Source organism: Rhinolophus sinicus, linkage group LG05, assembly GCF_036562045.2.
Source record: "Rhinolophus sinicus isolate RSC01 linkage group LG05, ASM3656204v1, whole genome shotgun sequence".
In the NCBI taxonomy this organism is placed as follows: domain Eukaryota; kingdom Metazoa; phylum Chordata; class Mammalia; order Chiroptera; family Rhinolophidae; genus Rhinolophus; species Rhinolophus sinicus.
Genome location: NC_133755.1, coordinates 34764965 through 34792475, shown reverse-complemented (window position 1 = coordinate 34792475; position 27511 = coordinate 34764965). Strand labels below are relative to the sequence as shown.

Below are 27511 nucleotides of genomic sequence, written 5' to 3'. Positions count from 1 at the left end.
AGGGAGTCCCCATGGACCCTGAGAATCTAATAATATTTCTGATTTTCGTTGGGTTCAAGAATCATTATGAAAGAACTAGAACTGAGTTTATGATTGGTGTTTAACAGAGTAGCATGTGTGCAGTGACTCTATATAGTGTCACTCTCAGGAAATTCCAGTGCATGAAAAAGGTGCTCCAAACTTGACCGTTACTGTTTTTCTCAGTTTGCATTCAAAAAAACAAACTGCTTTGTAAAAATTCAATAAATTTTCATAATCCCTAACAGTCTAGTATTCAGATGGAATATGGAGCTTGCTATATATGGAAAACGTCCCCGTGTTCCTTCTATCTTGAATGTCATTCTGAGCTACTTTGGTAAAGTTTTTATTATCTGGGAATCATCTAAACTCTTCTTGATTTTCTTTCATTTGGTCTGATTCAGACTCTGGAGTCGGTAGCTAAGCAATTTCAGTGCCATCCATGTTTTTTGCCCTGTTTCTTTATTAAGGACCTACCTGCTCTTTCTCAAAGCTGTATGGGTGAAAACCCTGTTTCATTTTGTAATCCCTTTAGCTACTTGTAATGCATTTGTCAATTCTAACAAGTCTGTCTTCCATCAGATGTCTCAAATTATGACGTACATATGGTCTTTATTCTCATTCTCCTTTTCTAGTATTTCTCCACCCTTAAATTCACAGTAGTATTGAGGGCTGTCTCTTCTCGATCTTCATAATTGTTGATATTACTTTTTAGATTGAGAGTTGTGTGTGTATTATAGGTAGGAACACCTATTACTCTGATTGCATTCATATCTCCTCTTATAATGCCCATCTTTCCTGAGTTTTCAATGCTCTTATGTAAAATTTTAGGAATTAGGAAACTGTTGTGCTCAGTTCCATGAAATAATTCTTTGTGATCTTACAAAAATTGACAGAAACTGAGAAAGACAATGAACTGTAATGAGTTGTTGCTTTAGTGTACCTATAGGATTGTTAAGATTTGTTTATCGTTTTAAGTTTCACCAGCTTAGACATTTTACCATAGTCTAAAACTTTTCTTTTTTTTCATCCAAGGTGGCCTTCTCATTGTTTTTGCTTTTTATGAACATTATTCAAAAGAATGCTTCCACCTAGGTAGAAGTTGTTCAGAAAATTTAACAACAGCTTTTGACAAGGCTGTAGGAGTAATAAAAGCTCTCCTTATTTATAATTGTTTTATTTTTAATTTCCGTCTGACTGCCTGGCAAACATTCATTGGAAAAAGTGTTATATCCCTGTTACATTTAATAGAATTCATAATGGCCTGAATGTTTCATGTTGGCTACATGATGACATTTGAAGAATTATAGGCTTTCAGAAAAGAACCTTTTATTCATATAGTTACATTATGAGTTAGAAGCTAATCTGTTCAGAAGTTAATTATATTATTGTTCATGTGGCAAGGACCCAGAGCAACCAATAATCAAGCATATCTGTACATGCTGATTGGTTTTCTTTTTCAGCAAGGTTCAATCCATTTGAGGGAATACATTAGCTTTTTCAGAAATGAGTGAGGCTGAAGTGAGCACATTTAGGGAGGAGATGGTTGTCAAGAAAGACCAGGAGGGGAGAGAGCCCTTTATGTAAATACATGTCAAATAAAATCTAAAAATATTTCTTCTAACCGCATTACAGGTAGTTCAGACATTAGAAATAAGAGTGCATGTATATTTTTACATACATTTATTGCAGTGTAAAATATGCTGACACTGCTATATTTGCATCTCATGGAGGCTGCTTTGTTAATCAGTTTAGAGGGCATAATATAGTCACTACATAACTTCAATGAGGAAAGTGCTTAAAACAACTTTGAGTCATAAATACATCCGGTGATGTGATGGATGTGAAGGTTAATTTGCAATAAATCCATTGGTGGTCACGGCAGTGATGTGGTAGTGCTCGCCCTGTAATAACATGCGTAAGTAACAAAGGTGACACGTTCCTCTCTGCCCCTCTCCGTGTTGATAAAATGTTTGTAAATATTAGGATGTACTATTGCTACACATTGAGTTCACTCATATAATAAAATAATACATGTTTCTATAAAAATAAAGCTAGATTGCAGTTTATTTTGTATAGACTTGCTCCTTTATTTAATGGTGATAGTGAATTTTTTGGCATCATGCTATAACTCTTCCCAACCTAGATGCTTTATGCTGATAAACAAATATTATTTCTTTTTCTCGCAGAAGCTCCCATTGGGTGCAATTTAATATCCTTCCCATTGTCAACTATTAGGGAAGGTAAATAATATGATCGGTTTATGTGAAAATAGTGCTAACTCGAGGAATGAAATACTAAAAAGATTAGTAAACCATAGGACGTAGGAAAGTTCATTTCTAAAAAAGTCATTTGGTGTGAACACAACTTTGAAATGGATTAAACTTTTCTAAAGACTCATATTAAAATAAAACAACTATGTTGCAATATTGGTTATTGAATATTTTCACCACACACACAAACATACACAGCATCTATTCTTTCTAAATGTACTGGGCACTTATCGCATGCCACGAATTGGACTAAGGTGTTACTGTGTAAGATCTGAAAATTAATCCTGATAAAAGCTCTATGGTGTAAATAGTGTTATTATCCCCATTCGCCCCCCCTACCCCCAGAAACCCAATACTTAGAATAAATAGCTTGGTCATGGTCGTGTAGCTTGTAAATGATGCAGTTGGAATTTGAACCCACGTCTGCCTGAGTCCAGAGTTTACCTTTGTAATGCCTTAACTATTCTGCTGCAGTAAGTACATAATGACCTTGGTGGAGAAAGATGCAGTTTAAATGAAATAAATTTGGAAATTTTAGTCATCTGACCCACTATAATTTAGTGTGGGAGTGTTCTCATATTTTCAAGGTTACCAAAATAGAATATATGGTAAGTTTTAAAAATCTTGATGGAAAGAAGGTTTTAAGAACATAGGAGATTTTTCAGAGTCTCATACAAAGGGATTTTTTTAAAAGAAAAGAAAGCCAAGATTCTTATAAAGGTAGGTAGAAGAGAGCTGTGCCGGGGCTGGACAGCTAATTCTTTCATTTATTATAGAAGTATGCTGATGACTACAATTTAGTGCACTGTTATACATACAGGAGAAAAAGAAGATTGCTTTCCAGATGTATTTGGAGAAAAATGACACTAAAAATACGTAATTCCATTGTTTGGCACACAGTAGTACAACTGTTTTTGCTTTGTTTTGGTGAAACCTTAAGAACTAGAATGTCATTGTAGGGAGCACTGAGTCGCTAATCGCATGCTAGTTTCCAAGTCTTAACGCTTATTGGAAAAGGTTGAAATATGGGATGAAATCACATCTCGAGTAATGATATTCGTATTGTGACATTTATCTTAGTGAAAATGTAAACGTTTAAATTATTTTCCTCAAGTTCTGTGACTGAGCAACTAGTCATTCCATAAGTTTGGGAAAGTGTACCCTAAACTAAATGTTAATCTACATATATTACATGTTCTGTCATTACACATTTGCATGTTATTTTTTTCTTTTCTTGAAAGCATTGTGAGGTGAAAGGACAGCATATGATCGTGAGGTACAAATGTCACTTTATGGATATGAGACATTAGAATATGATAACAGTTGGCCTTGATAAATTCACTGACATATTCAATTAACTTTCTTTTGACTGTCTTGTTATGATAACAAAAACATTTCTGTAATAAAAAAATACAGGCATTGGGGTCTGGATAGTAGGTCTCTTACCAGCTCTGCCACAAACCCAAGTTTGCAACATTGGATAACAACTCAATCCTTGTGACTAAATTTCCTCAAATATAACATGGAAGTAATGCTCGCCCTACTTTCCATGCAGAAGTAGAGAAGAAAGGAAAATAATTGTTGTGAAAGTGATTTTTAATGTTAAAAACCGCCGTGTAATATAAGATATCTGTTGCTTTACAACACTGCCTGACTTGGGTGAATCTGGGAAACATCTGAATTCTTAGATATGCTTTTGGTTTTTAAGTAGCATCTCTAGTTTTGAATACTTTTCTTAATTCATGTGAAACACATAGCCATTAAGAACAAAGTTAATTAAAAGGAATAAATTAAAATTAAGTACCAGCACTCAGAAGTCACCATCACATCCTCTTTTATAGAAATCTTCACTTTTATATGTTCTTGTTCTATTTTTATCAATTTAGGTCTTACTGAAATATCTAATGCTCAGTCACCTGTAAAAAATTACCAGGAAGAAAAATATTTATCAAATAGTTCTTGCTCGTTAAAATCTTGATGAACAAGCTTCTGATAATATAGAATGTAAATGGTCTTGGAAGACTCCAGCATTCCTCACACACAAATCTGTATATTCTGAATTTTCTTTGCTTGCACACTGAGTGGTGCCTTTGAAATATGACTTACTTATTCTCTCATGAGAGAGATAAACTACTTTTATGCATGAGTATGCTAAAAAATTAATAGAGAAATGCACAGCCTCTCTACTAGTTCATTTCCACAAAGTTCTGTTTTATCACTTTTACATTCAGTGTTATCCTGACATGCTTCTTGGGTCAGGTCTACAACCCAAGGCCTTTTAAATCAATGAGGCAAAGTAGGCATATTGCATAGGTCTTTGGAGTTTCTCAAGGGTGTATGGAAATGTCTCAGGAAGATTACAGAGAAGAGTTGGATCCAAAATCTCTCTCGCTCGCTCTCTCGCTCTCTCGCTCTCTCTCGCTCTCTCTCTCTCTGACGCACACACACACACAAACAACAAAAAACAGTATTATCAGCTATTTAATTAAATGTACACAAATGTGATAGCATCATCTTCATTGAATTGGTAGATTTGGTAACATAGAAATTTGATGGGTTGATGTTATTAAAACATATTACTTTACAGAGAACTTTTATACTTAAGCCTTGCTATTGGTAGAAGCTATTTTTCCATAATCACAAGACGTTTTGTGGCCTAAATTTTAACAATTACTCTTATTACTTTCCTTACCATGTTCAGCACATAGTAAGAACACAACAATATGTATGGACATCCTTTGTTACTGGAAGGCAACACTTCTCTATAAATTATACCCTAAGGTCTGTTCCTGGAATAACTAAATAAATATCTATATGGTTCCCTTTAGTGTGTAGGAAGATCACTTGGGGTGTGTGTGTGTGTGTGTGTGTGTGTGTGTGTGTGTATCTTTGCATGTCTCTTTCAAATTTTCTGACTCAAAGATTTTATTTTATTGCATTCCATGAGACAGATGCCAGTATTTCAAGAGACAGGACTTTAATGCATTGGATGCTAAGTAAACCTGTTTGAAAACAAAACAATTTTAAAAGTAAGATGGATAATTTACTGACATCATCACCATAAAGTAAAATTTGTATACTCACCAGTTGAGGCTATGACATTGTTCTTAGCACTGTAAGACTAGTTAGTATTCACCTTGGGAAAAAAATAGATCTTTTTATGATGCTGGATAGTTTGACAGATACTAGATGTTTCTTGTTAGATAATACCTGACTTCTATGGATGGGATCTATTATCTGTATTTTTCTTGACATGACTACTGGGGCTTATGGCTGTTGGTCCATTAGTTATCATTTGTCATATGTGAATAGACCCTTTCCCCATAAAAAGCTGATTTGTAGTGTATTTGTTGGGATTTGCATCACTGTCCTGTACGACCCTGTCACATCTACATACAGCTCTTGTTTCAAAAACAACTTGATATATGTTTCTGCCTCTTTTGGAAGCCTCCAAACTCAATGTTTCCTACTAAACTATTTCTTAAAAACTGGCAGGAAGAAATAAAACCCCATTACATGTTATTCTTGTCCAACTCAGTGGAACAAGCAGTAATCCCCCATTTGTTCTGAAACACCTGCTGGTGGAGTTAATGAGTGTATTAAAAGTTGAACTGCCTTGATATTTCTTTTGAAATAAAAGAAAGAAAAACTCTGTTTCTTGAGCATATTTGATTGAAAGCTGTTATTTGCTCATTTGCTTTGCCATAGGTTATTTATTTATTTATTTATTTATGTATTTATTTATTTATTTAGCGCCATAGCATAAATTTAATACTTTACTGATATGTCAACATAACAAACATGGACAAGTGTGCACTTGACATATTTGGACTAATGATTTTGGTTTTTATTTTCCAGCTGGGACAACGTATATCTTTAGCAAAGGTGGTGGACAAATCACTTATAAGTGGCCTCCTAATGATCGGCCAAGCACACGAGCAGACAGACTGGCCATAGGGTTTAGCACTGTTCAGAAAGAAGCTGTATTGGTGCGCGTGGACAGTTCTTCTGGCCTGGGGGACTACCTAGAGCTGCATATAGTAAGTACTTTTAATTAAATTCAGCTTTTGTTTTTTACTGTTAGTTTTTTGTAAGTAACTTATAATACTGTCTTTTGGAAGTTTCTCTTCCTCAGCAACCAATTCTTTGATACGGAAAATATAAATATGTTCTAGTGATAATTCGACATTATACCTATTATTATTGTTAAAAATGTTCTTTATTGTATAAAATATTATGTTTTTAAGTATGAATTCGTCTCAATTTTCTGTTCACAAATACTTGTTTTTGGTGTGTTTTTAGTAACTGTAGGCAGACTTGCCAAATTAAAAGAAATAATAATAATAAGTTATTACCCTCTAAATAATATTCCATCTGGGTGGAAGCATGGGGTTGTAATACTGGTGACATCAAAATATCTGGATCCAGTGTCTTTATTTCTTTTCTAACCAGAAAAGAGAATTGTCTGAAGTTACATGCAATGGAGGGGAGAAAAGGAAGAAAAGGAAACTTTAAGGATATTTGGGGATATGAAAGAAAGTGGCATAAAAACACATTATTTTTATGCCATTTTATACTTATTTTGATATATAAGTATCAAGAAAATACAATGGACTCTTGTGATTTACGTCCTGGGACCATTCCTTTTTCTCTAAGCTCTAAGCCTCCCACAAGAATTCAGTCAGCACATACTAAATCGTAATAATAGTCCATAAATGAAAAGCTTTCTTTACATTTTAAAGTTGCCATAATTGACAATAGCTTGGTGCTCTTTCATTTATCTTTGCATTCAAAGAGTTACTACTTTGTATGGTTGAAATTCTTTATCTCTTCATTTCCTTGTAATATTTGCAAAGAAGCACATGCAGGCTTTCATTGTTAAGAGATGTTAATATTTGCTAGTGTATCAAAATAAGAACCACAGGAAAGTGTCATATATTTAAAAACTCTAAAGTGTTCTTATCATCATAGTTCTTGGTCTAAAGTCTCTATCTTCTGGAAGGTTCTAAAAGCATACGTCTTTCCATCCCCCTTTTTATTCTTGAGGTATAGTTTATTCCTTCTGCCATATGTGATCATGTAAATTTGTTTTGTTTTATTTTTGTCTATCTCTGTAAGTTCTCTCTTTACCAGCACCTGTGCCTCAAAGGACATTTGATTAGGCCAGCATGTTCTTTCCTGTTAGAAACTGGCCTTCAGGCACTCATCCTAAAATGTTTGGAAAACCATCAAGCACCAAAATATGGTATCACAGACTTGCAGGATCTTAATTTTCAAAGTTTTATTCATTTATTTTCTTAACCTGAGTTTTCCATTATACTTCTAGAATTTCAAATAAGCTGATTAGGGGATTTATACTGACCACAAGAGCTGAACTCATTGCTAATCTTAGGGAAAAAAAATGATAAAACACTTCAGCACAACCATTATTGAACCATTGTAAATTTACCATTGTAAATTTTTCAAATCAAAATGCAGGTGTCAAAATGCAAACTATAGGAATGTAATTTCAGCTGCCTTTCAGCAAATATCCAGCAATCAAAGCTGAAAGCATCTGAATTTCTATGGCATCATAAATAAATGATCAGTTGAGAAAAACTTAACTAGTGCAGGAAGGAATCTTGCTGTTTAGAGTAATCTGAACTTTCTAAATGTATTGGCTCCATTCTGATTTAAGAGCCTTGCTATTTTAAATAAATAAATAAATAAATAAATAAATAAATAAATAAATGCCAGCTTTTCCTCTTGAAAGAAATTACTTATTGATCTATAACCAATTACACATTTACCCTAAGAAAAGGTTCTACAATGATCACTCTCAAATCATACAGGACCATGTTATTAAATTACTCAACCCACTGTTGTTTGTTTTATGGTCAAAGAGTTTTAGTCTGTAAGAATGGGCATTTCTTTCAAGTTCTCATCGAATGTGGACTGACAGTACTTTCATACATAAAGGACTGACTTTCTAAGTGTTCATACCAGCCCAGTACCTTCCACAGCTCTTTGCTGGCCATGGATTTCTGTCCACTGTTTTTTGAGGGCCTCCTTCCTTCTGAGTCTCCTCTCTTGGTCTTGCCTTGCCACTCACTTTGGATTCAGTGTTTGCCTCTACATACCCTTCCTTGTGGATTTGCTATCTACAGACTGTCCCTTCATCTGAGAGCCAGAGAGAGAGGTGCAGGGGAGAGAGAAAGATAAAGGAGAGAGAGTGAGGGAGAAGCGGAGGGAGGATGAAAGAAGGAAGGAAGGAAGGAGAGGAAAGGAAAATGAAGTGTGTAGGAACCACAACTGATATTTGTGGCTGACAGAAGCAGAAGTATTCTTAATAATGATATTTAGATTTGGGAATATTCAAAGGCTATTTTATGAAATTATTTAGGTACCTTTGAATCTATCCTGATTTTCCCCAAATCATTTTTTTGGCTTCTTGTCAGGATTGAGAATTTAAAAAGAAAACAGATTTGTAGAAGTATAGATTATTACTATTGTTTGATTTTCTTTTATGAATAGAACTGATTTAAAAATTAACCTGATTGATATCATAGATGATATGTTTTATCTATAAAAGTTACAATTTTAGGTTATCCATTAAACTGCCAGGAAAATTTCTGTAAACCTTCGAGGTCAACCAAGTATAAACTATGTACTGATCTTATTTAAAAATATTTCCACCCTTAATTAACAGAGTTAACAAATGAGCTGGAAAGTTGATTGCACACATTATAAGATGCTCCAATTTTGCCAAAATGTGTAATACCATTTCAATTAGATAACTTTGAAAATATGATTGGCATAAATGTTAGTGAGGATGTGAATATTTGACATTGTTTAACATCCCATTTTTTTTCAGAATGATCATGTTTGATTTTACCGAGAATATAATTATATTTAAATTTTGATGAACTGTACTGTACTCTTAAAAATATAGCAACTTGGAATAAAGCAGTTTTTGATTCAGGTGGCCTAGATTTTATAGAAGTATTGTTTTGTTATATTAATATTGCTACCACTGTTACCCTCAAAGCCATCTGATACTGCCATTGACATTTGTAAGGTTTTATTTAGAAGAGGATTTAGGAAAGAGAAGAACATGATGTAAGGACCAATTAAGTAGCACAGTGCCTATAATACAAGTGCTCAGTAAATGTTTTCTGAAATAATAAATGAAGTAATGAATTATATATTGAAAATATCATGTCTTAGGCTCGGTATAGAATCTCAACTTTTTAATAGTCAAAGTGAAATCACAGATGAAGTTTAATTTCTATGTAACTCCAAGAATCTCATCTAACTTCTTGTTTACAATATAGAAAAAGTGTAGAACTCAATACACAACAGCTATATTACTGAAAATTTGCATATTTGTATTGGTATTTTCTGCATCTTTAGCTAATTGATTTAGTAATTGATTATTTAAAGAAAGTATGTGGTGAGAATTCTTTATTTTTTTTGGATGAATGATCATCTCTCCTTAATTACCTCATTTATTTGAACTCACTTTTATCATAAACTGTTCTCTACTCATTTTATACCTGTCCATTTTTTCAAATAGATATAAGCTTTCTGATGGCAGAGAACATAGTTTATAATAATGACAACTAATAAGAAAAATAATATAATATAGAAATGTGACTTTTCATCATTTATTTCAGTACATGCTACAAGGGTGTCCAGAAATTTTTCTGAAGAACTAATAAGGCCCAGGTCTGTGTTAGGTCTGTAAATCCAAAAATAAATCAGCTCTCTATTTAGTACTTACTTCAATAAATATTTGTTGGATGAATAAATGAATGAATGAACAAGCCAGATCCGGGTGCTGCTCACCAGGTAGCTTAGATTATTTATAATAAACATACTTTGTCCCAAAGTGACTACTTTTTCTTGGTCATTTCTCCACGTTGGAATATCTCCATTTCTTCCTCTTGCAGTTTTAACTTTCTTATCTGCATAGTATCTGTAAGAACATGGATAAATGATAGGTTTTTAAGATAAAGAAGATAAAGAAGAGACTTGTAACCTGTAAGTGTTATACATGTTTGAATTAGTAATGTTGAGGATTGTTTAATAAGCAATGACTAAAATAATTTATGAGTAGCAATAAACAAAAAATAAAGTTCATTTTTTATAATTTATAAGATATATCTATAAATTCTACCGGTGTCACTCTAGAGGAAACATCTTTTATATATCAGTCTGGTAACGTTAATTGGAGGTTACTTAACCCCTCTCTGATTTACAGAAGAAAGCCACAGCAAATGTGTGCTCACTCACAGCCATAACATGTGCACTGGCTCTGACCAGAGGAAATGTGTGGAGGGTGGAGGAGAGGATGAGTGAAAAGTATTCTTTGAAATTCTTTCATCTTGGGAGCATGAAAGAGCATTGCAAATTTGATTAGTGAATTGTTGTACATATTTGCCTTAAGTGTTTCTTCTTTGTACTTTGCAGGGCTGGAAGCCTTATTTTTACAACAAGCTCTTAATTGATTTTGATTTAGAAATACACCTTTTGATCAGCTATTTTAGTACAGACTAGAAGCATAGTGTATTTATAGTAAATATTACATGTCCAAAAATGACATCAATATTGGTGGCATGTCAAATCTTTCTCTGACTGTCTACATTTTATACTACTTACCTTATTGCTATATTTCAAGTAAACCAAGAAACATTTTTCTAAAGTCAGTAATTGTGCATTTGTGCATACCTCTATCAACAAGATAAAACCTACTTATTCCCTCATAGGCTCTTCTTGAATTTAAATTATGTTCCAAAGAAATATTCTTACTAACCTACAGATTCATATATTTTAAGAATTTCACTTTGCCATGCAATATTTAATTCAACCCCATAATTCATATACAGTAGATATTTTAGGTGGTATTTTTTTCCTGGTTCTTACATGAATTAGAGAATATGTGGCCTCTCTGTAAAGTTTTAAAGGAAAGACTGAAATAATGTGTTTTCACCATGTTTTGTAGAATTCTTGTCAAAGCTTCTAAGGTATTAAGGATATATCCTAAGGTATTAAGGATACAAGTTATCTTTGGAGAAAATGGGAGAAGTGGTAGTCATATTTCTATTGACTTAAATGCTATACAGATACCTTGATATTGTCTGTATTTTGGGGAAGGGTGGGGTCAAGTGAATCAATACAATCTTTCCCCTTGGAAGTTAATTCATTTTTCATTTTCTAGTATACTGGCTGTCACGTCTGGTGTATCAATAACTCTCTGAATTTGGTTTTAAGAATTCTAGAAGTATTTCCTTCTTTGAAATTCTATCACTGAAATTTAATAAAAGAAAATCAAAACAACTGTCTCTACCTACATCTTGTCAGTTCATGTATTTATCACTTAGGCACTTATACTTACCTTCCTGTCTCTATTCTGAATACATTACAATCCATTTTATGTACTTATGTCAGGTTAATTTGCTAAAATGCTTCTTTGATTCTGTTATTCCTTTGTTAAAACACATTGATGCTTCCCAATTATGCACAGGTGAAGACACATTTCAATGCCTAACACTTAATGTCCTCAACATTCTGATCTTAATTTCCCTTTTCAGGTCCATTTTCTCACAATTTTATACTTATCTTTCCACTCCAGTGAAGTTTATTAATCGTTTTTTTTGAACTTCTTCTTGTCATTTCTCTGTTTCTAATTCTGTCCAGAAGGTTTCTTCTCATTTTCTCTCACTGTGTAGATTCTGCTCAGTCATCAATTCCTCTATTTAAATGTTGGGTATTTTCAGGGTTGGCCCTGGAATCTTGTAGCCTCCTGAGTTAGTAGAAAGAAGTCTAGGACCGAGGGATCTCTTTGGAAGAGCTCCTGAAACAAGCCCAGAGCATTACCTAAGTAGAGAAATTGTGTCCATAGCTTTTGACCAATCTATGATCACCACTCTTCTTCATCCATTGCTTTATGGTGGGCCCCTAGTTATTTTACAGAATAGCTTCGCATACACTCTACGTTGGGCAGAGCTGAGTTGCAGTAGCAAATCCTCTTTTCTTATGCCAAGCTGCCAAAACAAGAGACCCCTTTCTAACTACTGACTACATCTCCATTTCTTCTGCAGCTACTATTTTTCAAAGCCTACTTTCAAGAAACAATCTTCTTTGTCCCATTCAACACATTATTATTGATCACCTATAACACAATTCATACTGTATTAAGCTGTCTTTTTCTGTGTCACAAATTTGCTCACAATTTAGCAGCTTAAAAGAGGAATCATTTGTAATCTTATACAGGCTCAGTAATGCAGAAGCAGCTGAGCTCAGTTATTAAGAGATCCCTCAGTTTTTAAGGAGAAGACATGGTTAAGGTCTCCTGTGCTCAGAACACATCTATGTTCATTCTTATGATCCAGTCCAAGTCTACATGTCTTAGGAAGAAATTATAAGCAACAATGAAAGCATATATACCCTGGTTATTAAGGACGTGGCTTTGCAGAAGTCTAAACGCAATATAGATTGACAGAAAGAAGAATAGTGAACACATTGCTTGAGGATTAAGAGCTAGTTTGGGGAAGGCACACTGAAGAGGAGTCATTTGTACATTGATCAAGAAAACTCCTTTTATTGCTTAAAACACACTGAAAACCATAAACAAAATGCATGCGAGTAGTTAAAAAATGCAAACCGCATAGCAAATACATCAGCCAAACATCAGGAAACGAGATAAAGGTGACACGGTGACATCGGAGTCCTGTTAAAGCTGATATTGGGTTACTCTTGACATAGGCAGTTTGTTTCAACAAAGAAAGAAAATGACCCAAGTGAATATATTAGGGGACACTCAAGTTACTAGTAGACATAAATAATCCACATTTTAAATCAGGAGCAAAGAACTGGAGGTAATTAACACTAGGCCTGAGAAAAATCTTTTGATGAAAATAGTTTCAGAGCTGTGTCATGGCAATTTGTATTGTCTTTAGGAGCTTTTTTAGTAGATAGTATGCTGCTCCTGGGGATTCTTAGGTCAGCAAAACAGAGGAGGCCTCTGCCCTCCTGCACACTAACAGGACCAACTATTTAACCTCGGCCTACAAAGCATAGCCTTGGAAGAACAAAGTGCAGTTAGGCTTCTGAAAAGACACTTTATTAGTGGGCTCTTACTATCACGAAAAACACTTCCTCCTGAACCTACCCCTTCGATCCTTCCTGCTCAAGAAAGAGTGGAAATACAAGACTGACAGACCAAAAAAGCTCTTGGTGAAAGAAATAAAAAATTCATTGATTGTTTCATGTTATGAAAATAAGTCAATTTTGATATTCCTAAAATTCACTCTGAATTTTAGGTAGAGAATGAAGACTGCTCACACCCAAATGCATATCTTCTGTCCTCACTTCCCCTCAGCATCATATCAGCATTTCCAAGGGCTTACTCAGCTACTTCCCCTGGATTCCTCATGGAAACCTCAACGTACATTAAATACTAAACTCCTCATCTCTCAACCTCAAGCCCCATGGGTTTTCAAAGCCAGACGTTTTGGGGACTCATTTGTCCAGTTTTAAGGGTTAGTGTGCCTGACATCAGACAAAAACCCCTTGGTCTTCAGGGAGAAGATTTGTATTTGTGAGATCCCTCCGACATGGAGGTCACGGGATCCAGGGTAGCATTTTTGAGGAAGCCATGTTTCTGCCTCTCCTACCCATCTGGACATGGCCTTCTACCCTTTGTTGTTCAGCTAGTTTTCAGGTCCTTTTCAGAGGGAATTGTTTCATATGTAGCCATAGATTTGTTGTGTTCGCAGGAGGAGGTGTGTGCAGGATCTTCTTGTACCACCATCTTGAACACCATCCTCTAAATTTTACTGCTTTATGTTATTTTTTCATAGCAATGTTTTGATATTCAGTGTGTATTTTACACTTACGGTGCTCCTCAAATCATCATCTACATTTTTATCAGAAATACTGTGTATATCATAAAATTTTCCATTGTTAAAGTAGATTCACACATCTGAATTACTGTAAACATACTTAAAAGTTTTCCGTAACTGAGTCAAGTGTCAGTTTTAAATGTACATCTAACTTAGCTACAATTCAATGAACTTTGAAATTCAGTTCCTCAGTTTCCTTAGCCACATTATAAGTGTTCAACATATGGCTAGTGGCTACGATGTTAAACACCACAGCTTTAAAATGAATCTGCTTTCTTTTGATCCATTATCCTTGCCGTAGTTTAATGGTCTCTTCCTGAACTGTGTTGCAATAGCCTTCTAACTAATCTTTTTTCTTCCAAGAATCTTTCCCTTTCTAATCCATCATCTCTGCTCTGCCACCTGAGTGATTGTTGTAAAATTAAAACTTGGTTGTTTCCACCTCTAAATGCTTCATGGCAACAGGGCCTAACCTTTTTTTTTTTAGTTTGAGACACACCCGATTGATAATATTCACCCACCTACAGGAGTAATTGTGCTCTCTTAGGGGCTGCGCCATAGGGGAAAAAAGCAGGGAGAGTGAGGGACCGATCCCGGCCCTCTACCAATAACTCCACTCCTTTCCTGTGTCTGCTCCAACTCCTCACCTGCTAATAAGGCCAGTCAAGAATGGGACTGGACTCCCTGTTCAGGTTATCAATTGGAAGCCCTTCGATAATATTCTTTAAGTATTTTTCCAGTGCTTTTTAGTGGGGTATTTGGGAAAAAAATAACTGACTTTTTCTATTTATCAAAATTATATGCACAGACATTTAATAATTTACTTCTCCAGGACAAAGCAAAGTCAGTTGTCTGAAAAAAAAAAATTGGCATAAAAACCTTTACCATTTTTTTGAGTCCTTGTACTCTTCTGTTTCTGTTGGTAATTGTGTAAACCAGGCAGAATTCTGGATTCCGATTACAGTGTTTAAGTTCTGATGGCACATGCTTCCTTCCTGTTGAGCAGTGATACTGAGCAGTAAGCGCCAGGAGGCGGGGACTGTGATCTGTTCTGTGCACCTTTGTATTCCCAGAGTCCAGGTGAGCCTGGAATTTAGTGCAGGAGCAATAAATGTCTGTTGAAATAATCTTTTTGTTCTAGAAGTTCCACCAATTCAAACTGCGTGTGTGCATTCTGAAAATGTTCAAGGGGGATAAGTAGGTCAGCGCTGCTGCGGCCAAGGGTATCGCCTCCTTGAGGAGAAGTCAGTTCATGTTTAACAGTCAGGGGTGAAGTACAGATATAAATCTGAGCTATTAGCACTTTTCCAATTTATTTGTTGCCTTTTAATAGGTTGGTATATTGAGGTAAGGTTTGATGAACCACACCTTAACCTGTTCTGTTGGAGAACCACTGGTCTATACTGCAGACCATTCAAAACCCAAACTCCTTGGACAAACTACGATGAATGTAAAATGTGGGCTTATTTTCCAGGTTCATCACCAGCTACTACCCAGTCCAAGTTACACAATTCTTTCCTTAAAACATGCATTTAGTACACTTTTTTCCCCTCCCAAGCACCTTTAAGGTACTGGAAATACAGAGTCAGTGGAGGCCTGGCTTTTGGCTTCAAGAAGCTTAGAATGTAGTGGATAAATTACATTCTAGTAGCACATTAAACTCAATATAGGCATAGAGTGGTGTTTCAAACCTTCATGCTATAGAAGCACAATTAAATGTTTTAAAACTCTATGTCATAGTCTTCAAGTGTGGCTTTTATAAAAGCAACCAATAATCTCATAACTGTTCTGAGTTTGCCTATATTATCCCGTCTAATATTAGTAAAACCCTATAAGAAAAACAGTTACCCTTATGTAGTTGATAAGAAAAGGAGGCCCATGTCACACAGCTCGTAAGCAAAGCCAGGATTTGAACTCAGACTTCTAAATCCATGTGCTTAATCTCTGAGCCTTAGGTGTGTGATGCAGGGAAGAACACAGGAGGTAGTCTTTCGTTAGGTGACAACCAACAACTCTGCCTTCGGTTTGCTTGATACAGGCATACAAAGTCAAACAACCCCAGCTGTTAGCTTACCAAACAGCACATGGATTACTGAATATTCCTGATATCAGCTCCATAAACTATTTTCTCTAGTTAAATAAACACATAGAAAGTTATCTGGTTGACTAGTTGCCTCAAACAATTTGTAGTTAACTAGCTACTTTTTGCAGTTAGTTTGATTCATTATTTGGAGCATACATAATTTTAAAGGCAGAGACCCACAAATAAAAAAGAAAAGAAAATTGTACCGATAATGAAATGACAGTCAGCAACAATAGACCTCAACGTGCCTTTCTCTGTGCTCCTTTCTTTCTTTGAAATATTCCTATGTCCTCCCACTCCCATTTGCCCTCTTATTTTTCCTAATCTGGTATGTTTTTATTTATCGTCAAGACCTAGACCATATATTTCATATACTGGAGAAGTTTCCCTTGGTCCTCTGGGGCAAAACTAATCACATCCTTCTTGGTATTATTACAGCGCTTTGCTCTTCATTCTATTATATTACTCACCATGGTCATAGCTATTTCTTTATCTGTCCTTCTACCTTATTAAATTGTGTACTCTTCAAGGTCAGTGACCACGTATTATATATCTTTATATCTCTGTATTTTTAGACATTAGCGTAGTTGTTATAATACATAATAACGTTTAGTGATGAAGGAATGCTTGTGTGAGTAAATGGAGCCTTTGTTTTTGGCTTCAGCCCTCCTTTCCACTCCTGCTGGTAGTTTTCCATTGTGGTGCAGGAGCTCACAGGAGGAGCTACTCTCTTCAGAGCACAGTGTGAGGTCGACTCCCAAAGGGTGATGGGGACAGCATGTGACACTCTCCCGAGACTCCTCATTTACAACCTAGGAAGGCTTACACCCTTCAGGCAGAGGCCGAGTACTGAGGCCTACCATGAAACGGATTCATTTTCCACACGGTATTTTCTCAAGGAAGGAAAACTTCTCTCATGTTAGACCATTGGCCAACTCCACTTCCTGGTTCAAATATTCCAAACAGGTGGTCACTTCTCTGAGATTTATTCTAGGTACTTACCTGTTTTCTCTATCATTTGGGGTACTTATCTGAAAACATCTGTGGTACATTTCCCTATATTCTGACTTGATGAGAAGAGATGAATCCAACTGGAGAATGAAAGTGAAAAAAAAACACACAAAAAAAACAACTCCTCTGGTAATCAACCCTAAGTTGACGAGGGTTGTAAAGTGCAATCAGTCAACCTAAACTACCCTGGCTATTGATGGCCCTCTTGTGTTTTTGTCCTCTTTCTCTGCCAACCTCTGACACTTGCTTAAATGATGGAGGTGAAATTGAATCTCCATTTATTAAGAGTTTTTCTTTTTTAAAAAATATTTTAATTAATATAGAATGCTTGAAAGTACCATGCTTCCCAGAAAATAAGACCTAGCCAGACAATCAGCTCTAATGCATCTTTGGAGCAAAAATTAATGTAAGATCTGGTATTATATTATATTACCCAGTCATATAGTAAAGTAAGACCGGATGTCATTAATTTTTGCTCCAAAAGATGCATTAGACCTGATTGTCCGGATAGGTCTTATTTTCAGGGAAATGGGGTACTAACAGTTAATTATCTTAAGGGTTAATCTCTCCCTCTGAAATCAGGCTTACTCTAATGATTTGCTTAGTAAAAAGAACAATAACTAAACAACACCATTTAGCATGTATTGAGTGTCTACTGTAGATAAAACACTAATCTAAACACTTTGCATAAAAATTATATTTCATTTAATATTCACAACCCATTGAGGTACAAGTTATCTCAATTTTACAGTTGAGAAAACTGCATTGAAAAATAATTGACCCAAATCACATAGCTAGTAAGTAACTGCACTTGGATTTGAACAAGTTCTATCCGATTTCAAGGCCCCATTATTCTTCTGTCCAAAGGAAAATTTCAGGGTAGCCCAGCTACTTTTCCAACTCATCATACAATCCAAATCACTGATTCTAAATCAGTTAGTCTTTGCTGTGGACTGTGTATGAGATTCTTTGTGCCTGGGCACAAGCTGAATCTCTGTGTCTCACAACATGAATGCACTAAATAACAATAGAGTGCCATGACAAGGAACATGATATTTTGTATCAAAATCACTTTAATGGGTGGAATTATAGGTTTCACAGCTATTTTTTAAGTTGTTTAAATGTAGAGGTAAACTAATATTGCCACAACATTATTGGCCTTATGTGGAAATGAATATAAAAATAACCTGTAATAACTCTGGAAACTATGGCTGGAACAGTAGCTTTCAGCCTTTCTGCAGGTTTGAAAGCTTATGCATAAAGCCGAGACAGCTTGACCTACTTTTTTTTTTTTTTGCCAAAAGTCAGGGTATAGTCTCTGTGTATTTCAGCGTCTAAATGAGGGGGGAGAAAGGGAATTTCTCTGTTGCTTGTATTTCTAGCTGATTGGACACCTTCTCAACAGAAATGTTCGAAAGAAAAGTATGTCATCCAGTTCATTATTGTTAATTAGCAGTAAAAGCAGGGCTTTGGGGTTCTGTATCCCACAGGACATCAGCAGAGAAATGGGGTTGAAATTTTAGTAGTTATATGTGGAGTAAGGTCAGGCAGTCTGCCATGTAGCTTTCAGAACTAAGTTCATTTGTTATTTAAAGGACAGACAGAGCATAGAAGTTTCACAGAGTACAAAGAAAAAGCTGTGAATTCTAGTTTCCTAATTCAAGACCAATGGTTTGTTGGTCGTTTCTAGCTGGCTATTATCAAGGATGTTGGATAAATGAAGTGGCTGGGGACGTTTTTCTGGTATTTGAAATTGCAACATAAATATCATTCATTGTTATATAGCGTACTGTAACCATCAGCTTCATAATTAACTAGCTTTTCATTGAACTTTCTCCTCAATAGACTATATTTTGTATTATTTAACTGTTCTTTTTTATTTACTGGCTTTTGGAGAGATTCTTCTGTGTAAATATAAACCGAATTCAATAGATTAGTGTTGCATAGAATTGGGTCCACAAGGCCAATACTATTTTATAACAGGTTGTTCAGAGGGAGCTGAGTTTTATTTGTTGACCTGTGTCTCTATTTATAGGAAAAAGAAATATTCTTAATAAATTTTATTTTCTTAGCTCATAAACATACTTATTGAAAATTTAAATACAATGATGAGATTAAAAACTACAAACTGATTATAATACATCAACATTTTTATTGTGGTATGTAAAATTCTAATCTTTAATTTTATATCATACATATATATATTTTTTCTTTGAAGTATATGTGTAAATAGTTGTATGTATGCTGATTCACCTGAACATTGTTCATAAAGAGAAAATGTTTTTATATGGTACATAATATTCTACAACTTGATTATTCTTAATTTAATCCATTTTGGACACCATTCTACTTTAGAGCGTATAATCTTATATTTACCTTGTAGTGTCCTATTGCATGCCTATATACTCCAATTTATCCAACCATTTCCTAATTATGGATATTGTGTTTAATTGTTTCATAACTTTTAGTATTACAAAGTGATAAAAAATTTAGTCTTGTAAAAATATTGCTTTACATATATAAAAATATTTTTAGGAAGATGAATCCCTATAAGCAGAACCACTCTATTTATTGCAAAGTTGTCCTTCGTGAACATTGTATGGTTGAATACTCCCACCAGCAAGTATATAAAAATGTCGCAAACTGGGGCATTTTAATAGAAAGACAAACTGGCCTTGTTATTTCTTAAGACACTGAGCTCCATTGTATGATTTTTCTTTCTGGCCTATTTGATTTGAGTAACAGTGGTTTAGAGGTGATAGCAAACCTTCTTTCATTTCCATTACAATTTTTCTCCTACTCTGACAGCATTCACAGAACAGAATCTTATGGCTCTTTTTAGGACAGTGGTGGCTACAGTTTTCTGGGAAGAGCCAGGCAGGCAAGAGGTTAATATCCCAGTGCAGGACTCTGATGCAGAGTCTACCTGTATTGTTCACCTTCCACACCTCCATAATTCTTAATTTTGCCCCTAGTCACTTCTCATTTTGATCATTCCGTCTCCAGGACTTGTGCAACAGCAGTGGAATGTGACAGGCTTTTAAATGTATTAATGTTGTCAACATTATTGTGCTTAATGTTAATATGACGAACAGAGTAACAACAGATGTGTTCTGCTATGAAGTACTTATGTCTTAGCTCTTGATAGCCCATTTAAACAACAAGGTTCTTGAGCTCAGAGAGCAGATTACATCAAGGGACTAGATCATGTGTCATGTGGCATTTGATAATGGCCAAGATGAAATTGAAAGGAAGTAAGATGTTCAGAGGAGAAAAAAAAATGTAGCTATTTTCTTTTCAAATTTGACGTGTGATTATTTACTTAGTCTTATTACATCAATTGTGAGCTAAATCACAGCTGATTGGAACCACATTTAAAATTCGACAACATTTTACTTAGCTTGCCAATTTTTTTATTAGTAATACATGAATGTAATTTAAACATACAATATAACCAAAATGATAGTTTTTTTTGAACTTTTAAAATTGTTTTCAAGTTGCTACTACCTTGAGTTTTACTAATGAAAGGTAAAATTAGAATATATAACTGTAGTATTTAATAGGCACTGAGAATATTTGATAATGCCACGGCTGTCTATATCATATTCACTAGCATGTTTAATAGCTGAACAGATGCTTCTTGCTATGGTAACACATGGTACTGAGCAGCAGGGAGTCCCATTCTACAAGTTAGTTTTTATTGTATTTTTTTAATCCCAAAACCTTCTCTAATAACCCCAAATTTCTGTGTGTTTTGATTTGTTAGGCAGAGAGAAGATAAAAAGGATTTTGTTCTCTGCTGTTTATTTCCAATGGTTTGTTTAGCTTCGTGATACAAAGCCCGTGAGATTCTAAAATAAAATAAGTGGGTAAGATTGGGTAAGACACACAACACACATAACTGCATAACGATAAAATACATGTATCCAATACAGAATGGGTGGAGTAACATCTTCAAGAAGCACTGCAGTGTGTCATTTGGTAGCATCAGTTTAATAAGAAAATTCTAGCAACCTGCCTCTCAGTCAGTATTAGTTATGTGGTAAGCAGGTTATTTAATTGTGATGGTTTGTGTATAGGTTTTCCAGTTGCCTTACTTAACTAGCAATAACTCTTTGTCATCAGAGATGCCCAAGGGAAATTGGGGTTGTTTGGTGTTGCGAGATTTGCTCTCTGAGGAACAATTCTTTGGAGCTTTCCATGAGCTATTTTCCAATCTTTTAATTGCTTGTGTCTGGAAAAAACACACCTGATATATATTCTAAAGCTAAAATAAGATGACTGTCTAGCTAATGTATTTGAGATTCACAGAGAGATACGGAATTGATAATGGGCCATTTGAAAGGGGTTTTACTAAAGAGCCTCTACAGCTATGTCGAAAATTGTAAAATTGTTGAAAGTGGATACATCTTATTGAACTTCAAGGATGTCTGGTGTGCTTTGGTGAGGGAATTATACTAGCCTGGAATCTAAAATGTGAAAAAGCTTGGTTCAAATTTCATGGAATTTTCTCTTGCACTTATCAGTTATCTGGCTGAGACAAAGCAGTGGTAGTTCAGGGCATTCTGCATCTTTTCCGAGCATCACCTTTAGCAGGATTGGCATCATCGTCAAGTAGGATCTGTGCAAGCACTCACGGTGTTGTCTTTTCCTGGCTCCATGGTTATTAAGCACAGTCTATCTTTGCCTCAACGATCTAAACGAATCCAGTGAATTCAGGGAAGTCCTCTGGGTTTGCACAACTGGGAGAATTCATTTCTTTCCATTGCAGTCTTGGTGAAGTGTTCCCCAGCTGAAACTTCTCTGTGTGGTGATGGTGAACCTCAGGAAGTTTTGGTTGGGGAGTTGGGCCGATTATGCTTTCTGTTAGGGTGACTCACAATTCACTCTAAGCCTGCTCATAAGAAAATATTCCTAAATAAGTGGTCACTTCAGTATCTGTTTTATGGCTGAAAGGACAAGAGCTGAACTATCATAAAGGTGAGACAATAGTATGAGAGATTTGCAACCTCTTGATTAACCTTCTTTTTTTCTATTTCATACTAAAGATGTAGGCACCTCAATACTCATTTATTATACACTTGATTTGATTGTTAAAATTAAGGTGTTAATGTAAACCTAAATTCAGAGGGTCTTTTCATTAACTAGGCTTAAGGACAAATTACTTTGGTTGAAATTCTCATATTCTGACTATGTAAGAGTTCTTATTTCCAAACCCAGAGCAGCAGTTGTTATATACTAACCAGAATGTTATTCTCCCACCAAAAATGGTACATTGGAAGATGGTATTCGAAATAGTAAAAGCTATGTGGAGGAGGTACATATAGAGCTCAGTCACAAAATAGATTTTCATCTTTCAGGAATTCTGAAGTTCCACAGATGGCAGGGCAGCTAGATGTAGCTCTTTGTCTTCTGCTACGCCTGATGGAGGGATAGATCTAAGCCCGTTTGACTATAATGAAAGCAGGTCACCCTAATTTAAAATCCAACTAAATCTTTGAAACATGATAACTATTCCCTCAGAGAGAGAAAACCTGCAGCCACTGAAGTTTTGTGTATTTGAAACATTCACAATAAAGCCAACACCCACATTTTTGACAAGGAAGAAGAAAATATGTAAAAGATAGTGGTATGTCTCTTTTTAAAACTTTTTTTTTTTTTTTTTAATTTGAAGTCAAATTAACTATTTGGGAATGGTCACCCTTACCTACTTTTGTTATGCACATGTAAAACAGGAATCTTTAGGCTTTTAAATTAAGAGCAACAAAAATGTCACTAGGTATAATAATGTTGAGGTTTTCAAATCCCTAGTAAGTTTCCACACCTGGAGAGGTGGTTCATGTAGAAGTTTATTTGTATCCTAATCCCTTACTAAAGACTAAAGATACCCTAATTTTTAGAAAGTAAATGGAGATCATATTATTTATGAGCTCTGGCTCTCTGAAGGTTTAGATTCTGTCTTAGACTCCAAGATGAGAACAAAAGACATAAAAATGTCTTTCTATCCAGAACCTCGCGTGTGGAGAAGGCTGTGATTTTTGTAGTTGTATATGAAGCATAGTAAAGGACTAAGGGACCTGAGGGGCGAGTGGGGGAAAAACCTTAAGGAGTATACAAACAAGTCTTTAGAGTAATCCGATGGATATTGTCCTATTCTGAGAGAATTATTCACATTTGACAGAGTTCATGGGGTCTGTCCATACTAGAAGCCAGGAGATCTCTGCAGAAGGGTGTTTTGAGCTAATTGGCATCCAGTGCCCACTGGAGGTAGGGAGTCTCTCATTCATTTTTTAATTCTTTTCCGAGGAACTTAAAGTGCACAGAACCTTGTTTCTTAGATGGCTGGACAGCTAAGATGTAGCTATTTGTCCGAATCATTTCTTGAGGACCTTAAAGTGCTACCCCTTGTTCATTACTTTGGATATATATAAATATGAATAAGATATTGCATATACTTCAATAAAACAGAAGAATAATGAAGACACATTTCAAGAAAGAATGTTAAAATGATGCAATAAAGACAATAATAGATGCACAGAAACTTACAACAGTAGCATAAAGAAAATAATTGTGAATTTTGCATTGGTGCCTCAGGGGCACCTTTGCTGAGCAGATAATGTCAGACATGTGTGGGTGAAGAGGTTGCCAAACACATAAATGTAAACAAAGGGGACCATCAGGAATAACGTAAACTAAGGTTACATACAACTTAGTGGGTCTGATTAGTTGTGTGTCAAATATAGCCCAGAGTAGTCATCAGAAAATGTTTTCTAAATGAATGGTTACATGGAAGTATATTACCACGTTTTTCAATAACAATAACTTAGACTGAAAGAAAAGGAGCAAAAATATTTCAACAAATATGCAAGTGATGTCGGAGTACAGGGAGACTTAAGTGAACTTCCTAAAGCTTTCCTGTAGATTGCTTTCAGAATAAAACTCTGGATTGTAAAGGTTGTAAAGATCACCTTCAGCTAGTCATTCTGGTGACAAATGTGCAGCACAGATTCACAGAATGCAGTAGTCCTAGGGCACATTCTCTGGGTTCCCTGTTATAATTGGTTCTGTCCTTCTTTATAGGCATTTCTCAGAGATGGTCCAAATTGAGAGTTGAGCCCCTATTTCTGGAAGATTTTTGTATAATTACATGCTTAGGTGAAGAGTTGTAAAATAAGTAATGATAGATCTAGCCAGATAAATGAAGGTCCTGTGACGTTAGGGAATTTTCCAGTCTTTGTTTCTTCCATTCACTTTGCCGCTCAATTAATTCAGTGGGCACAGATATAGTGATAACAATGGTATGGAAGCATACTTCACATTTTACCACGGATATGACATGCCCATTGAACATACTGTTAAAAGGTGATTTTTAAAGATGCGATTGAGAACAAATTTACTACGTTTTTAAATAGTCTTTGCTGTTCTTAATATTACCAAAAATTATTCTGTAAGATATATTTATTGTGGTCCTCAGAATCAAGGATTTGGAGAAAAATTGTGGAGAATATCAACAGCACTAGGAGTCAGTGCTTATATTATATCTGTTTTGCTACCATAACACCTCTAATCCCTTTCTAATTACCATATTAATCTGCACTAGTAACTGACCCAGGGATCTTACCAAGAGTGCTAGGAACATGACAAGTTCATTGCTTTAGACCAGTGGTGTCCAAACTGCGGCCCGCGGGCCAACTGCGGCCTGCGATCCATTGTTAATTGGCCCACAGCAAATTCCAAAAATATATTTAGTTTACTTAAATAAACCAGGTAAGGCAATATGTACTTCACCTCGAGTGAGTCGCCCAGCTGTTTGTGTATTTTACTGCATGTGGCCCTTGATGAAAACCATTGAAAAAAGTTTGGACACCCCTGCTTTAGACACTTCAAGGCATTACTAAGAAGGTGTTTTCAGCCACATCTTTTGGAGGCTACTAACACATAAAATAGGTTTTGTCATAGATATTTCTTTATTTTGTAAAAAAATACTAATGATATTTCACAATATGCTGTGTGTAATTTAGACCTTGTGATTATTCTGGACTTGAATTCTCTGCTTTGATGATAGCATGTGTATGTTTGGCATTACCCCTAAATCTGAAATCCGCTGTTTGAAATTATGTTAACATGGTGCCATTGATCATTAAAACCTGAGTTGAACTTTCCACTCTACAACATATGCAGAAAATTAGTGTGGCAGTTCTGTTGTTCCCGGAGGCGGTGGCTTCATGAGCTCAATAATGCATTCTGGTTTTTTTTTTGTTGTTGTTTTTTTTATTGCTTGAAACAAAAAGCTAAGAACAGAAAAATGTCCTTTAGCATGCCACAGTCTCTACTCATTTGCATTTTTTAGAAAATGTAGATTGTGCAGCATCTCTTTATTTGGTATCATGAAGATAAAAAGTGATTCAACGAGATTGATAATTCTGTTTTCTAATTGTGGTTTGTAAATAGTTAAGATATATGGCTTGAAGCCTGTAATTTCAATCTCTTCCTGCAACTTCAAAATCACAGTTGTTGTTTTTTTAAATTGGACTGATTTTCCTGTATCGTGTTGCTATTTCAAAACAGAGCATCCAGATTAAATAAAATGTAATCAATATTATAATATTTATAAGCATCAAAACAATAAAAATCTAGGCACAATTTATAAACTCATTTGGTTTAAAGTATGAAAAACAACTTTTCTGACAAAGTCTTCTCTCTGCTTTCACACCCTCCATGTTTTTTACATAGAAGCGTATCTAATTTCTTTAAATATTTAATCATTTTAATCTGAGGTTTACCCACACTCATTTGTGAAATTAACTTTTATTTCTGAGCATTTATTGATAGAGGTTTCATTCTCTAAACAGTTACCTAATAGGATTAAATATTCAAATTATAAATTTGGACAGATTTCCAGACTATTGTACCTGTTATTATACTACATTTAACTGTCTTATTCCCCCAAGAGGACTGTTTATTGTACTTTCTCTTAACACCTAAATCATCTGAGTATTAACTGGTGCACCGTAAGATCTGTGCCAATTATGTGCTTGCTAAGATTTTCTTCGGAGAATTCACTGCATAAAGTCTTGTGGTTGGCTAAATGATAAGATACATGCCATTGAACTGAAGAATAGGCAAAAATAGTTGCCTGCTAAACAAAACTTCAGATATGTAAGAATAACCCCTTAAATAAGTTTGTCTTGATTCTTTATTACTATTATTATTAACACGCTGATTTCATATTTTACATATTTTTATAGTTCCAAGCATTTACTCATAGTCTTTAAAACAACTTCAGAAGATACCGAAAGCCGTTTTTATTGTTTATATTTCATGAATAAGAAAACTATGGCTTAAAGTGTCTGATGGACATGATTAGTAACAGGGTATAAGTGACGATCAGGTCTTCTGATTTCAATACAATTACATTTCTAGCATAGTTTAATTTGTAAGTTAAATGCCCCCCCACCCCGCCCCAGTATTCTTTGATTGAGACCATCTTAGGTAAGAGAGCTATAATATTCATACTTGGTAGAGGTCATGTTAATATGAATTGGATTTATTTGTTGACCTCAAAGAAGCACATTGGCCCATAACATATGATCTTTATTTATAACTAGTCTTTATCTAAAAATGTACCTCAAGGGTATAATAAGGGCGTAAAATTCTTTGCTTTCAGAAATCCTTCTAATAACCTTTTTCTTTTAGTGCAAGACTAGAAAGAGGCCAGCCGGCATATTTAATCAGACAGGGAAATGGGAGTGGAATTGAGTTGGAGGTGAAATGTAAAGGGACAATAATGCCATCGTAAGAAAAAAAATAAAGAAGTATTCATCAGAAAAAATAATTCCAACACTTGGGAGAATATAGTAAGGTAAAAACATCTAGGAAGTATTATTTGAAATGAATTACAGCCACCTACCTCATTTCATTGATATGTAGAATTCAGATAATGCTCTGGCTGCATATCAGTGGCCATTAAAGTGAGCTGAGTCCTAACAATGCTACATATCTCATTTGACCTTGCATCAGTTTTTAAAATCAGTTTAATGATGCTTCCTTATATACCTCACAGAATTATTCTGAAGATGAAATGAAACAGAGAATGTGAATGTATTTTGGGACGTTGAAAGCATCACAGTGCAACGTAAAGCTACATAGTTTCCAAAAATCATGCAAGAAAGCAATTTCATTATCTTATAATCAGATTTTGTGAAAATATAAAGTAGGATATGTTGTGACTTTTACATGAA

General features: G+C 35.0%; 1 protein-coding gene across 32 annotated transcripts in view; it reads left to right on the top strand.

Annotated features, from left to right (window-relative positions):
- Positions 1-27511, top strand: part of NRXN1 (neurexin 1) — a 1055762-nt gene that overhangs the window by 751103 nt on the left and 277148 nt on the right. For all 32 annotated transcript variants that reach the window (XM_074331970.1, XM_019719348.2, XM_074331968.1 and 29 more), the window contains one exon: positions 6150-6331. In XM_074331970.1, coding sequence (XP_074188071.1) covers positions 6150-6331 — 182 coding nt within the window. The remainder of the gene's footprint in view (positions 1-6149; positions 6332-27511) is intronic.